The sequence below is a fragment of the Galeopterus variegatus genome, unplaced genomic scaffold (genome assembly GCF_000696425.1).
Source record: "Galeopterus variegatus unplaced genomic scaffold, G_variegatus-3.0.2 Scaffold19200, whole genome shotgun sequence".
In the NCBI taxonomy this organism is placed as follows: Eukaryota; Metazoa; Chordata; class Mammalia; order Dermoptera; family Cynocephalidae; genus Galeopterus; species Galeopterus variegatus.
This window is the reverse complement of record NW_007745311.1, coordinates 1,195-14,961: the sequence shown is the minus strand read 5'-3', so window position 1 is coordinate 14,961 and position 13,767 is coordinate 1,195. Positions and strand designations below refer to the sequence as shown.

Below are 13,767 nucleotides of genomic sequence, written 5' to 3'. Positions count from 1 at the left end.
TGGGCAGTGCGTGGTGAGACCGCAGGAGTCACTGGGGCCTGCTCCGGGCGTCCGTGGCATGGCCTGGCATGCCTGTGCCCTGAGGCAGGACCCCTCAGCGCCTCTGTTTCTTCATCTGAAAGACAGGCGTGTGTGAAGTGGCCCGCGTGGGTTGTTTTCATTGCTGGAACATTGAGTTGGGGGCAGTGAAACGTGAGATTCTGTGGGCTCTTTGAGGACTGGCCCCTCTAACCTCATTGATGGGGAATGAAGAGGCAGGGATATGATCAGAGAACTTTATGGTGTGGCTTTTCTTCAAACATGTGATTTAGCTTAGAAATCCTGCATTTAAATTACAAATCAGTAACAAAATATGTTGGCATTGAAATAACATAAGATTAAAAAAAAAACTTAAATGTGGTCATTGCCTTCACTCAGCAGCTGAAACCAGGATTTGACCTCAAGGCAAAATGATTTCACGATAGACCCCCCAGCAGGGGGGGGGGGAGGCTACCCGGGTAGGCCAGGCCAGAGGGGAGCCATTGGAGGTGGCCCGTGACATTCACCAGAGCTGCTGCCGTTGTGCTTCTGTTTGTACTGGCGGTCAATGGCTTCGTTGGCCTTGGCAGCCTGCGGTCCTGTCAGTCCACTCTCTTCTCTGATGTCCACTTTCCCAGGCGGGAGTCCACTCAGACCACAGGTGTCTTACTACCACCTGCCTGCCCCAGGGACGGCAGGGGGTGTCACTCTCTGTACCCAGCCCAGACCTGGAGAGAAGAGGTACCTGGAAGAGGTACCTCATGTCTCCCCTTGTTGACGCCCACTGTGTGGTACCAGGGATTTCACATGTGTGGGTGGCAATGTGGCCCTGGCAGACTGCTTGGGACATAGAGGACCCCAGTGAAAACTCCTCCAACCCCTGTGGTTGCTGTGAGGTTATTCCAGATTCTTCTATTATTTGAGTTCCACCTGCATCTTCAGCCTTTTCTCTCCTCCCACTCACTGCCCCTGCTGGCTCTGTAGCTCTTTCCAGAAGGGTCCGTGAGCCCCGCCTTCCCAGTGTGCCTGAGGCAGCCCCTGCGGTTTTACTACTTGTTTGTGTCGTGCTGGGCGAGCTCAGTTCTAATTCACAGAGCTGCCTGGGTAGAGAGAGCTGCAGTCCCCTAAGTGTGTCTCCTCAGTTTTCCAATTTCCCAGCTGGGCGGTGTCATCCAGAGAGTGGCATGTGTGCAGGGCTGGGCTCCTCGCCCAGCATTTGTCACTTGCAAGACCCTTTCCTGCCCAGGCCCTCCCGTGCTTCCCCCGGCTGCAGGGCTGAGGGAGTTGCGCCAGCCTTGCGAGAACAGCATGGGATCTTGCAGCAGGCATGAAATGCAGGCCAGATGAGATTCTGCTCGGAGTGCTCGTGAGAGTCTCATGCAACCTGCGTTGGTGTCTGGTTCTGATGTGTTGGGTTTTTGAACATCTGGTTTTGGTTTGAAGGCTTTTTCTGGCTCCCTGCGCAGAGCAGATCTACACAGAGGATGAGCACCTCATGGTGGGAGTGGCACTGCTGCCTTGGAAGTGGCAGGAATGGCTGGCGACAGTTCTAGGTGACTGTCTGGGTCACTGTGCTGCCGGGCCGTGAGGCCACTTTGTGCGCCTGTGCCTGAGGAAGATGGAGTTGGGCCTGGCGTGTGCAGAGGGGTCTCGTCGAGTCTCTGCTTGTGCCCCATATTCCCAATGTCCCAGGTATTGCATTCCTGCTGAGGAGGAGAACAAGCTGGAGGACGTGGTGCACACCCTGCTGCAAGCCAACGGCACCCCAGGGCTGCAGATGCTGGAGAGCAATGTCATGGTAGGTCTGCCACCACCTCCCTGCAGAGCCGCACATTCTCCTGGGGCCTGCCACTGGCCGTCATTTCATAAAATTATCCCCTTTACTGACCTGCCTTTCAAAGGCCAAGAGGACAAAGTGAAATAAATCCTCACAGGGTCCATACTGAAAGGTGCTCTGGCGCAAAAACCAAGCTGAAGAAGAGTTATCTTGTGCAAGACACCACAGCAGGGCCTGTGCTGGCATCATTTTGGGGAGTGCTTAGGGTTTGTCATTTTTTCTTGCAGACCCTGGTGTGTGCCCGAGGGGGGTCCTGGGGTTTGAGGCTGCACTGTGGCTCTCGTGCCCACCCCTCCTGCCTGCTGGGTCATGGTCAGGCTTGTGCACAGAGGCTTCTTCACCCAGTTTCAGGAAGGCCTAGGGCTGGTGAGCTCCTGGGGTTTTTGTTGCCCTGATGGTCTGCCCAGCTGAACCTGGGACTCCTCTCGCCTCTGCTGACCCTGCTTCAGTCTTGTGTCTCTGCTGGACCTACCCATCCAACTCCGAGGAGAGAGGAACAGCACTTCTGGGGGTCTCAACCTGTACTCCACGGCTCCACCTGGCTCTGCAGCCAAGCCCAGCAGCCTCCTGCCGTGTAGACTTGCCCTATTCCCAGCTCCTGGCAGTGCCAGGGAGGGGACAGGAGGAATTCCATGAGGGCTCGTGGGGCTGTGGGCTCACTGTGGCTTTGGCTCTGCACGAATCGGTTGTCACTCTTGGGCCATTTTCAATATAGAACTTTTTTCTTGTTGTGTTAGGAATTACTTCTCTTTATTTTCTAAAGGAGAAACAAAACATTAAGGTCCTAGTGCCCCATGTGCACGAAAGGCATTCCTGCAAACAGGCCTGCTGGGAGAGAGATCACGTCTCAGGCCGGCTGTTAGGAGGTTGGGCAGCGGGAGGTTGCTGGGGAGGGGCCTGCGCCTTAGCTCGGACCTGTCTCTCCCCAGATCTCCCCGGAGGTGCTGTGCAGAGAGGGGATCAAGGTGCACAGGACCGTGCAGCAGAGCGGCCAGTTCGTCGTCTGCTTCCCGGGATCCTTTGTGTCCAAAGTGTGTTGTGGCTACAGCGTCTCTGAAACTGTGCACTTTGCTACCACCCAGTGGACAAGTATGGGCTTTGAGACTGCCAAGGTAAGCGGGGCCAGCCTGCTCCCACTGCCCCCATGGCTATGTGTGCCTGTTGCACGTGAGCGCACGCAGGCACATCTCTGCATGTGCCGGACTAATGGTAGATAGATTTCATTTTGGAATATGTCTTTGTAACCTTTAAGAGGTTGGCTGAAAGGTTTTTCTAGGAAAGAAAAGTTATGAATTTGTTTGTATCATGAAAGAGTTTGAGGTCTGTTACTGACTGACTCCCTGCACCAAGGTGCTTAAGATAAATGCTTAAAATACATAGATAGGGTACCTCCACTCATTCTGAAGTGTGTCACCTGCCTTGTGGCTAGCATGAGCTGCTATGGTTTTCCTAGTATCTGGTGCTTTTGTCACAGGAAAGCAAATCCTTGTACAACTTACTAATGAAAATTGACCCTAAAGGGATGTGCCTCCTCTTGCAGGAGATGAAGCGTCGCCATATAGCTAAGCCATTCTCCATGGAGAAGTTACTCTACCAGATTGCACAAGCAGAAGCAAAAAAGGAAAATGGGCCCACTCTCAGTACCATCTCAGCCCTTCTGGATGAGCTCAGGTAACACAGACTCCGGGTCCCGGAGACCCCAGGGCCCAGGCCCAGAGAGCACAGCTCGAGTGAGCACACAGAGCTCCCTTCCTGCAGCAGCTGAGCCTGCTCAGAACGGCAGGGCCACTGGGTGCTTTTCCAGTTGGGTGTGGTTTGTTCTGTTGTTGTTTCTATTTCCACTTTCTCTCTATGCTTGATGTTTGGAGTCAGAGTTTCCTGATATGCAGATGCAAGATGTGTGATGTCAAGAGGTTAACTCTCCTTGTGGGAATGAGCAGAAGGCGGCTCTCAACCCCCTGGCACCACTGTCCTGGTAGTCCTTTATCAGTGAGGCTGCCTTGTGGCAGGAAGTCGTGACCTGCAGCATCAGGACCAGGCCCTGCACCCTGCAGGTTGACAGGGTGTGGAGAGTGACCCTCAGTTTTCAGGTTTTCTTGTCAACCGCTCATGGGGTGTGTACGCGATGCTGCTGGCAGCTTGTCAGCAACAGCACCTGACACCACAGTGTGGCCAGCCGGTTGTCTCACCTCCCTAGTCCTCACCCCATTTTCATCTGCAGTGACTGAAGGAGCTGTCCTTATATTTGAAGTGGATCAGGGCAGAAGCTGAAGCGAGTGCGACTGTCCTGCCTGGCTTCCTGTGTAGTTTCCTGATGTCTCCCCTGCCCGGGGAGAGGCTCTGAGTAGTGCTGATGGACAGCACATGGTTTTCAACTCGTGGTGGTCGAACCTTTGCTGATGATACCGACAAATAAGTTTGTTTAAAGCTGTCCATGGCTTGGAACAGGGAGGCACCCCTTCCTAGCTATACCGTGCTGCTGGCATGTGGCACGATGTGTGTGCGCCCTTTGTTAATAAGGAAGTGAGGTCTCGTCATCTTAGTAGCCTGGGAACCAGGCAGGTTATCTGCCCCTTTAACTGAGGAACCCGGGTCCTAGCTGGGGGCTTGAGAAGGTGAGCTGGGCCCCCGAGGTGCCCAGTGGGAGGCATTTGTGGGTCACATCATGTCCTGTCTGATGGTGAGGAGGGCCTGCCCTGTTTGCTGTGGTGCTGGCAGGCATAGCCCCTGATGGCCGCATCCCCGTTGTGTTTGGGCAGGGACACGGAGCTGCGGCAGCGCAGGCAGCTGTTCGAGGCTGGCCTCCACTCCTCGGCACGCTATGGCAGCCACGACAGCAGCAGCGCCATGCCGGATGCGAAGAAAAAGCCTCGAAAGTGGCTGCAGCTGGAGACCTCAGAGAGGAGGTGTCAGATCTGCCAGCACCTGTGCTACCTGTCCATGGTGAGCCCTGCCCTGGGGTCCTGCCACCACTCTAAAGTCAGGCGCCGGGCCCAGGAGCCCATAGCGTGCCTGGAAGGGGGTGGGCTGTCCGCCTGGGAAGCCTTTCAGACCCTGTTCAGAACCTGCTGCGGGACCTCTGCACAGCTTCTGGATGCAGAGTCAGGCGCCCAGGTCGCACACACACAGACTGTCCCTGTCCTGTTCTGCCCACAACTGGCACGTGCCCCTTCATTCCAATATCGAGGGGTTTGGAGAGTTGGTATCTTCTGAGGTCTGTGTCTTTGGCTTGTGGATGGCTGTCATCTGTGTGTGTCCCCATAGCCCCTGCTCACAAAGACACCAGTCAGAGGATTGGGGCCCACCCTAGAGGCTCACCTTAACTGTTCCCTCTTCAAAGACCCTGCCTCTAAGTACAGTCACACTCTGAGATTCTAGGGGCTAGGGCTTCAGCATGTGAATTTTGGGGGACAAATTCAGTCTGTAACAACTGTGTGTCTCATTTTGTATAGTTACTTCTATCCAGGTTTCCTTTTTCAGGGACTACTCAAAAGATATAATCCAGATCCATACTGTCTTTGAGAGAAAAACGGTCTTAAGTGTTTCCCAAATCTTAAAATATTTTGTAAACATCACTCATAAAAGCTGCATAGTTCTGTACCCGTTCCTCTCTTTTGGAATGTTCTGTTTGTTTCCCATGGGAATGAATGATTCTGTGATGACATGTTTGTGGGGCACTGGTGCGTTCCTGTGGGGGTCTTAGGACAACACCAGCTGGGCTCAAGCTGTCCTTCAGAAAGTTGTCACCAGGCATTTCTTATTAGCCTGAATGTTGTGTAAAGAAAGAAGATACTGAAGAAACTATAAACTTATAGGTGAAAATTGGGGTTTTACTTACATTTACAGTTTGCGTTGCTTGGGTTACTAATAAGTTTGTGCACTTCTGTGTACTGTATTTCATGGTTCTGTCTATTCCTGTCCTCAGCCTCAAGGGTCTTTAGAAGGCAGTGTGTTTCTGCCAGTATGTGTCATTTCCTTATTTTACAGCTTGTTCTCTCTTCTTTGCGTAGAAACACTGCAGACAGAAGCCCCAGGTCTTCCCTCTTTTATCTTGTGTGTTCAGACAGCATTCTTCCTTTTTAACTTTTTCATACAATAGAGCAGGGCTGGAAGTCAGGGCAAGGGATGGGAATCCTTCCACACAAACCAGGCACCTCTTTTCCTTTCTCCCAGCCCCTTTCAGCCCCAGACGCGTTCACACTAAGTGTCCCTGTCCGTGTGGTCTTAGGTGGCAGGACGTGTGCTTAGCCAGCAGCTGGAGGCTTTGTGGCAGCTGCCCAGGGACAGGGACGTGGGGGCTGGTGGGAGGGCCTGCCTGGGTTGTGGAGGACCAGGAGTCTGTGATGGTTGGATGGAGGCTGTTGGATCCCTGTGGCATGTAGGGGATGGCTTTTATGTCACCAGCTGGGACTGACTGAGTTGCTCTGTGTGATGGTGAGACTAGTGTTGCTGCTGGAATATCTGGGGCATGTGCTCCGTGTGGCTGCTCCAACTTGTAGTCCTTCTCCATGTTCCAGATCCACTCTGGCACCTCTCTTGTGCCGGGGTAAAATCTCAGGAACCCTCAGAACTTGAGAGCGAGTATCACTGATGTATCACCTCTTCACCGGCCCGGTGGCAATTAGAATCTTTCCTGGGAAATGGCAGCAGAAATCTGTAGGGGACTCCAGGACTTCATCTCCCAACTTGGAGATGGTCAGTTAGTCACTTTCCTAGGTGAAGACACTATTCCAGGTTGTCTATCTGTTTCAGGATCTTAGTCCATTCCTAGTGTTTGAGAGTCCTGGAGCCCCTGCTCCCTCTTGGGCACCTCCACGACACTCGCAGGCTGGAGTCTCCTCTGAACCTCGGATGTGCTGCTCTTTCTTGCAGGTGGTTCAGGAGAATGAAAACGTCGTGTTCTGCCTGGAGTGTGCCCTGCGCCACGTGGAGAAACAGAAGTCCTGCCGAGGGCTGAAGCTCATGTACCGCTATGACGAGGTCAGTGCCACTAGAGGGCCTGGCACATGGACGGGCGAGCGCAGGGCCAGGCCTGGCAGTTCTGTGCAAGGGGCAGTGCCATTTGCCCTTGCGTTCTGTTGGGACAATCACACCTCTGTCATATCTATTCAAGCACGCCTTGCAGAGCCTAAGGCTGAGCACAGCTGACATAGTTCTAGGTGTGGTTTCCCAGACCTGCCTGATGGGAATGTGGCTTCCCAATCTGTCCTGAGATACCCAGGAACTGAAACTAGAAATTTTTTTACCTTTAGAAACTTTGTTTCATTCAATTTTTCTTCTTTATGTTTACACAACCTTCTACTAGATGCCCTTCTTTTGCTCAATTAGCAGGATTGCTTCCTGAGCATGGGGTGGCCCTCTGTGGCCGCAGTCTTACATAGGGGCGTGGGCACGACGTGTTCCCCAGGAAGAGCCACAGTGAAGCTGTGGAGTGGGAGCTAGTAAAGAGGTGGGGAGACTCTACCCCTATCATGGCTGGCCTTTGGGAAGCCAACCTCTGACGTTGGACAATCATTGGCTGTGGCTTGGCTGAAGTTCCAGGCCTTCCAAGGGCTGGCTGTGCCATTGTCGTCACCACCAACAGCCCCATCTCCCAGTCCTGGGAAGTGAGTCTTGGGCCCTCCTCCTGTACCAGGCTCCCCGTGTGGGGATGGGGCTCATGGTCTGTAGCCACCGTGCATGTGGATTTCAGAAACAGGCTCTTGCAGAGGCTGAGACCCCTTCTGGTGATCGCCCTGGCTGTGCTACTGACGTTTGGAATCGGACCCTCCTTTGTAGTGGGCTGTTCCATGCACAGTAGGATGTTTGGAGCACCCCCAACCTCTACCCACTAGATGCCCACAGAATCCCTGCAGACATTGCTGCTGTCCCCAGGGGCTTCAGCTTGTGGCAATCCCTGTCTATGCCTTACTCCAGGTTATCAGCCTTCTTCTGCACAGGACCTAAGGCTCTGCCTGTTCCTCATGGTCTGTATGGCATCTGTTGGCATCTCTGGCCGCCAGGGTCTCAGTTTACAAGGGACTGTGGGGGAGGGACTGTGCTGTCTCTTATGGCAGGCCCGGGCCCAGCCTGTGAAGGACCGGGGCTACCTGTGCATATTCATCATAAGAGGTGCAGGTGCCCAGTGCAGGCACTGTCGGCAGGGGATATCGGGTGGCCACACCCCCCACGCTGTCTGGCCAGGGCTGATGCTGAGTAGCTGTAGCTGCCTTGGGGCCTCAAAGCCTGATTCTAGGTCCCAGGGACACTGGCACAGGGACCTTCTTGGCTACAGTTCCGTGCAGTGCCTGAGACATACAGAAACACAGCACTATAGGTTCCACCTATGTTGGTGTTGTGACACATGTGCAGGGCTGGGAAGGGGGTGCTTGCCCTGAGGCTGTGGTGTGGCTGACCTGGCCCCTAGTGAGGAGTGAGCCTTTTACATGTACCTCAGAATCCTGCTGTACACCTGGCTGTGAGGCCATGGGCCTGTTTCCACATTAGTGTCACACTGTGCGCCAGGGTGGGTGACTTGTCCTGGTGCTCACATGGAGTGGGCACCTTTTTTCTCCTGTCATGGAAACGCCCCCTTTCTCAATGCTAGTTCAGCATCTTTGGTCTTTAGAGTTTAGGTCCTGTGCGAGGTTCTCAAGCACGTGCACGTTGCACACGTGGACACAAACACACTCCTTCTGCAGGGCCTTGCATGCATCTGAGACCGGGCTCTGTCTTTGTCCTGGGGACCTTGGCTAAAACAGGGAGACTTTCTCTTTCTTCCACATTCTGCATCCAGTTCTGCAGGTCGTGTTTGTTCCACCTTCCGGACAAATCCCAGATCCATCCAGCTCTGCCCGCTTGTACTGCTCCCACCACTAAGTGTTCTAAGTGGCCTTTACTTCCATTCCTTTCCCTTCAACAGCATGTCAGTCTTCACTGAAAACCCCGAGTAGGCTTTAGAGGCAGACTCTATCTGAAGCCCTGTCTGTGCCAGCTGGGTGGTCTCTGCAGTCTGTTCGATTCCCGCATGGGCTGAGAATGCTGCGTTCCCTGGCAGGACTGCAGGAGCCTCTGCACCTGAGGCTCTCCCATTCTGCAGCCATGAACCGAGGCTTCGTGTGTCCCATCCGGTCAGCTCCTACCTGCATGTTGACATCAGTGCTTTTCCAAGCTGCCACATAGTTGTGCTTTTAGATAGAAATTGGCAACTTCCTGCAATACTCAGCCCTGCCTCTCAGGGGACACACTGCCCTCTCACGTGTGGCAGCCTAGTACCTTCCCCCAGGGACTGCCATCTTCTGGAGAGTGATCACAGTCACTGTTTCCCTTCAAGTTGTGCAGTCTACAACCTGTGCAGCTGTAGGGCCCTGCCCTGAAGGCCAAACCTAGTGGCGGCGGAGCCCCTCTCTTTCCTCCCACTCCTGGATGTGCTTCTCATGAATTCCGTACGGCTGGTCGTGACTCAGGTGGGGCTGGTGTATCTGGGGGCTCAGGTAGTGAGTCCAAGTGGTTGGTCATGCCTGATAAGCCTTTGGCTAAATTCTAAAGTTGGAAAGCTGGAAATAGATCTATTTGCATCTTTTTTGTTTTTAAAGAGAGTGTTCAGTGAAGGCAATAACCACTTTGCCGTCTCCAAATATCAGGACACGATTAAAAATAAACCCTTAGCACTTGAGTCAGAACCTCTCTCTGGCAACTTGCAGAGTGCGGTGGCACTAGGCGGCTTCATCAAGATGATTTCAAGCTCTCCACAAAATACGGGTTATAGTTTTCACCACCAGTGCATTTTGTAGCTAGGTGTTTTGGTTTGACCAAAAATCCTAGAAAACAAGTAACATACGCAGGGTCTGTCAGTCTGATGCTTAACCATTGGTTTTAAAGTGTAAGGAAGAGAAAAAGATATTTATCGTACTTAGTAAATTAAAATCCTTTTTTTTTTTAATTGGTAAATTTCTAGCTTATAAGACCACCACAGGCTCTTGCTGTAAACCCCAGTGTGCCCAGCAGACAAATCGCCTGTGTCCTGGCCTGCCAACTCAGGATCATCTGCCACATTGTGTGCTGGTCATGCCACTGGTGGTCTCAGCTCTAGTGCGCTTTAAACACCCACATGGGGCCTGGCTCTCGCAACTTTGGGGTATTCCCCAGGGATGGGTGGTGCCTGGCCCTTTCAGGCTGGCTGAGGAGATTCAGTTTCGGTGGGAGGGAGCTGGGCCAGGACAGGCTGCTGTCCCCCCAGCTAGCAGGACACAAGTGAGAGAAGTGAGAAGTGTCTTCCTCTGACCACACAACACTTGCCCTTTCTTGCCCTGCCCACCCTTGTGTTGTGGAGGAGCCTTTAACCCTGTGTGGCTGGGTTTTAAAGCCAGTAATCCTTTATTATTAGCATGTTTATCTTAAGTGCTTTATGCGGCCACAGCAACTGTGTATTTACAGACACGTGGCCCTGCCCTTCCGAGGGTATCCCTAACTTCTCGGTGTAGCCGTCACTTCAGGAGCTGACCCTCGGCAGCTACCTCCTTCCTGTCCGGGTCTGTGTGGCGCCCGGGCAGCTGTCCCAGAGAGGCATCTCTGTCCACTGCTCTCTTACGATGCGATGCTATGGGATGAATTGTGTTAAAAGTTACAAATAGATTTTTGGTACAACAAATAACGGCCCTCTTGGGTCAATGAAAAGTATGCTGCTGTGTCTGCTGGGTCTTCACTGGAGAGGAGGAGGGAGTAGTGGAAATAGTTATGGATAGACAGGTGTTGGCACTTTGCACAAGACCAGGTTAGTGGCTCCCAATGTCAGGGTGGCCAAAGTGCATCCGGCACTTTGCACAAGACCAGGTTAGTGGCTCCCAATGTCAGGGTGGCCAAAGTGCATCCAGCAGTTTTGGGCACTTATTTCTGTCACGATCCAGGGAGCGATGCTGGAGAACTTGAGCCACGGAGCCCACAAGTCTTTTCCTGCAGGCCTCCTATGGGGGCAGTGGCCTGGGCTCACCCTGCCCTTACTAGCTGGTTAACCTCCAAGTTGAGGGTAATGCAACTCATGGTGGTCCTTGGGTGGTTGGGAGGATAAAATGGTCGTGCATGCTGTGTGGCATTAGGAAGGGGCCAGGGAGGTGACAGGCTGTCCCTGTTAGCTGCATTTGTCTCAGCTTTGGCTGCTTGGTGAAGGGATGTGTATGCCTCAGATAAATGCACAACTGAGATCTGAATGCACTTCTTAGGAAGGAAATCATTACACACTTACTTGCATGCATTACGGGATTCAGTGTTCATGTTCTTAGCAGAACAAATTGATTTTAGCATATTAATTTGTGTAGCCCTCCCAGCCACCAGGGAGGCGCCCGAACCCCTCCCCATTTGTTAGGTGAGGAAGTGGAGGTTGGGAAGTTGCTGCCAGCAGGCACCTTGCTGGCTGTCATGTGAGAGAGCTGTTCCTCCCTGATAAGGACAGCACTTTAGGTGCCCATTTAGGGGTCCTCCTTCTCATGAAGTGTTGTTGTTCTCAAGGCTTTTGCAGCTCAGAATCTCTTGAGGATGTTTTAAAAGCCTGTCACAGCGGTCCTGCAGCACATCGGGGGAAACTTTGATCTGGATGGGGTTTGGTGGAGGCGAGTAGCTGCCCAGCCACACTGCTGAGCTCTGCTCTCAGCCGTGGCGGGGGTGGGGCGCTGTCTGGACATGCCCCTCTTTCTTGTGCTATTAATTTTGTCTTCCTTTCATCCCCAAACAGGAACAAATTATCAGTCTGGTCAATCAGATCTGTGGCAAAGTAGCTGGTAAAAACGGCAGCATTGAGAACTGTCTCAGTAAACCTACACCAAAAAGAGGCCCCCGCAAGAGAGCGACGGTGGACGTGCCGCCCTCCCGGCTATCATCCTCCAGTTCATCCAAAAGTGCTTCGAGCTCATCATGAAGATGCCAACACCCATGGTCGATTTATATATATTTTTTTGTAATTATATTCTAGTTTGGAGTACATGCTGTAGGATACAAGCTGTCTTTGCACTAGCTCTAAAGAAGATTTTCTTCTGGTTTTAGAGAACTAATTTTGTTTTAGCATTAAACTGTTGAACTTTTTTTTGTACTTAGAATACCTAGATACTGCAGTCAGATTTTTGAAACTGCCGTATATTCACTGTTTTAAAAACCCTTGAGGGGCGTATTAATTTGTATTGCCCCCATGGCTGACGAAAGCCTTTTTGTTTTGTTTTTTGTTTTTGTAACTGTTGGGGAAAAAAGGCTTTTTAACCCATTTTTGAAGAGGGTGAAGTTTGGAGAACAAATTTTAAAACCATCAGTCATGTGAGCAGATTTTTCTAGATCGGAAAAGGGATAGGAGACACAGAAAAAAACTTGAAAAGAAATGGCTTTACTTTGGCTGTCTTTTCTTCTGTCATGTGCAAGATGAGTTTGTAATTTTAAAACCGGAGAGCCCCCGTTTTGTTTCTTTGGGCGGTTATGGCAGCTGAAGGTGGACGGTGTTTCCTGACCACAGGCAACATGCGGAGGTTGGAGTGACTAGGTTCTCTCTACCAGCACATCACTATGCACCTGTCGAAGGGGAAGGAAGAGCGAGAGGAAGGAGGAAAGACTGCCTGCCTTGGAGGGGTCACGTGGGGAGACCTGTGCCTGATTTCATTAGGAAATCATTCTGTTATTTTTTGGTGCTGTTGGCTACTTTATCAAAAAAACCCTTCAATAGCATCCTTAAGGAAAAAAAAAAAAAAAAAGGAAAAAAGGGATTGATTGAAGCCACAAAGGCTTCTTGGTCATCGACGTGCAATCTTTCTACATTCCGTCTTCATCTCACTGCTTCTGTCTCACACCTTCACACGTCAGCATTAATCGTTCTGTGCGTCTGTTTCGTTACGATCACATTCAGAGCCACTAGGAGGTCTGCAGTTCTTTTTGAATGTGAAGATGCATTTGCGCTCATCTTGTCTATTTTTTCTCTTCATGTTGTAACAAAAAGAAAAAAAAGAAAAAAAAGAATCCCATCCCTTTTGTACATACGCCTGTAAATTGTTTTAAATACTTGAGCCTTTTTCTCGGTGGGGGGTGGGGAGGGGTGAGGAGACAAGATGAAGAAAAGCCTTACATTTCAGTTTCTTCATCGGTTGGATTGGATGCTTACAGGGTTTTTCTTGTAACATTTATAAGTGCTGCTTACATCACTGAACAACAACAACAAAATAATAATGGAGTAGCTGTTGCCCTTCTCCGGTTGTGTGTACAGTATGTGTGGAATAAAAAAGGGAAACTGTTTTCACAAGCTGTTCTTTGTTTCATAATTGGACTCACCAATCCCGTAGCTACCCATATTGCACTGAGCTTGCCAGTGGTGACTGCCAGGAACGTCCTATGATCCACTTTGTTGGTTGTTGTTGCAGAAGACTGAACTGTTTTGGAATATTTAACAATTACATAAACAGAGTCAAGTGTTTTTTCCAATGTGGTTGTCTGGTTTTTATGGCCTTGCTGTGTACTTTTCCCTCTTTTTGACAGTAAACTTCTGCCTATGGCTTACAGTTTGACATTTAATTTATTAGCGCTGCTCTGCACCCCTCCCTGGGGAGGGACGACTTCATGTGGTTTATTGCCAGTTTTTTGTTTACTTTTCAGGTTTGTACTACAAGGTTTAATAATAAAAACAAAGTTTTTTGGACGCTTGTCTGTCTTGTGGAAGATGAGTGCATGGAATGAGCTCTTTCTATTCTGATCAGTGGGCAGAGGCTACAACCCACTCCCCTCGGCCAGGGAGTGGCACTTACAACACCTTTGGTTCTTGCGTGCTCACGTTTCCGTCTGCTGGTGGCCCTGTGGCCGTCCCTCCACTCCCCCTCATTCTTAGTCGGGAATCTGTCATTTCTCACTAGGTGTGGGGCTGTGAGGAGTGGGAGAGGGGACACATTTCCATGTGACCAGTTTCTTTTCAG

At 51.3% G+C, this 13,767-nt stretch overlaps 1 protein-coding gene across 1 annotated transcript; it reads left to right on the top strand.

Annotated features, from left to right (window-relative positions):
* Window positions 1-1,559: 1,559 nt before the first annotated feature.
* LOC103583037 (protein Jumonji-like) lies at window positions 1,560-13,496 on the top strand. The gene is made up of 6 exons (XM_008564459.1): window positions 1,560-1,816; window positions 2,785-2,967; window positions 3,396-3,526; window positions 4,615-4,798; window positions 6,728-6,835; window positions 11,562-13,496. The coding sequence occupies exons 1-6, from the start codon at window positions 1,637-1,639 to the stop codon at window positions 11,742-11,744; spliced, it is 969 nt and encodes a 322-aa protein (XP_008562681.1). The 5' UTR covers window positions 1,560-1,636; the 3' UTR covers window positions 11,745-13,496.
* The last annotated feature ends 271 nt before the right edge of the window (window positions 13,497-13,767 follow it).

What these genes read in the sequence shown, in the direction of transcription:
- LOC103583037 (XM_008564459.1), top strand. Translation starts at nt 1,637, where the DNA reads ATGGAGTTGGGCCTGGCGTGTGCAGAGGGGTCTCGTCGAGTCTCTGCT. An exon ending in TGCTGGAGAGCAATGTCATG is followed by an intron (nt 1,817 to 2,784) that starts GTAGGTCTGCCA and finishes GTCTCTCCCCAG; the next exon opens with ATCTCCCCGGAGGTGCTGTG. An exon ending in TGGGCTTTGAGACTGCCAAG is followed by an intron (nt 2,968 to 3,395) that starts GTAAGCGGGGCC and finishes CTCCTCTTGCAG; the next exon opens with GAGATGAAGCGTCGCCATAT.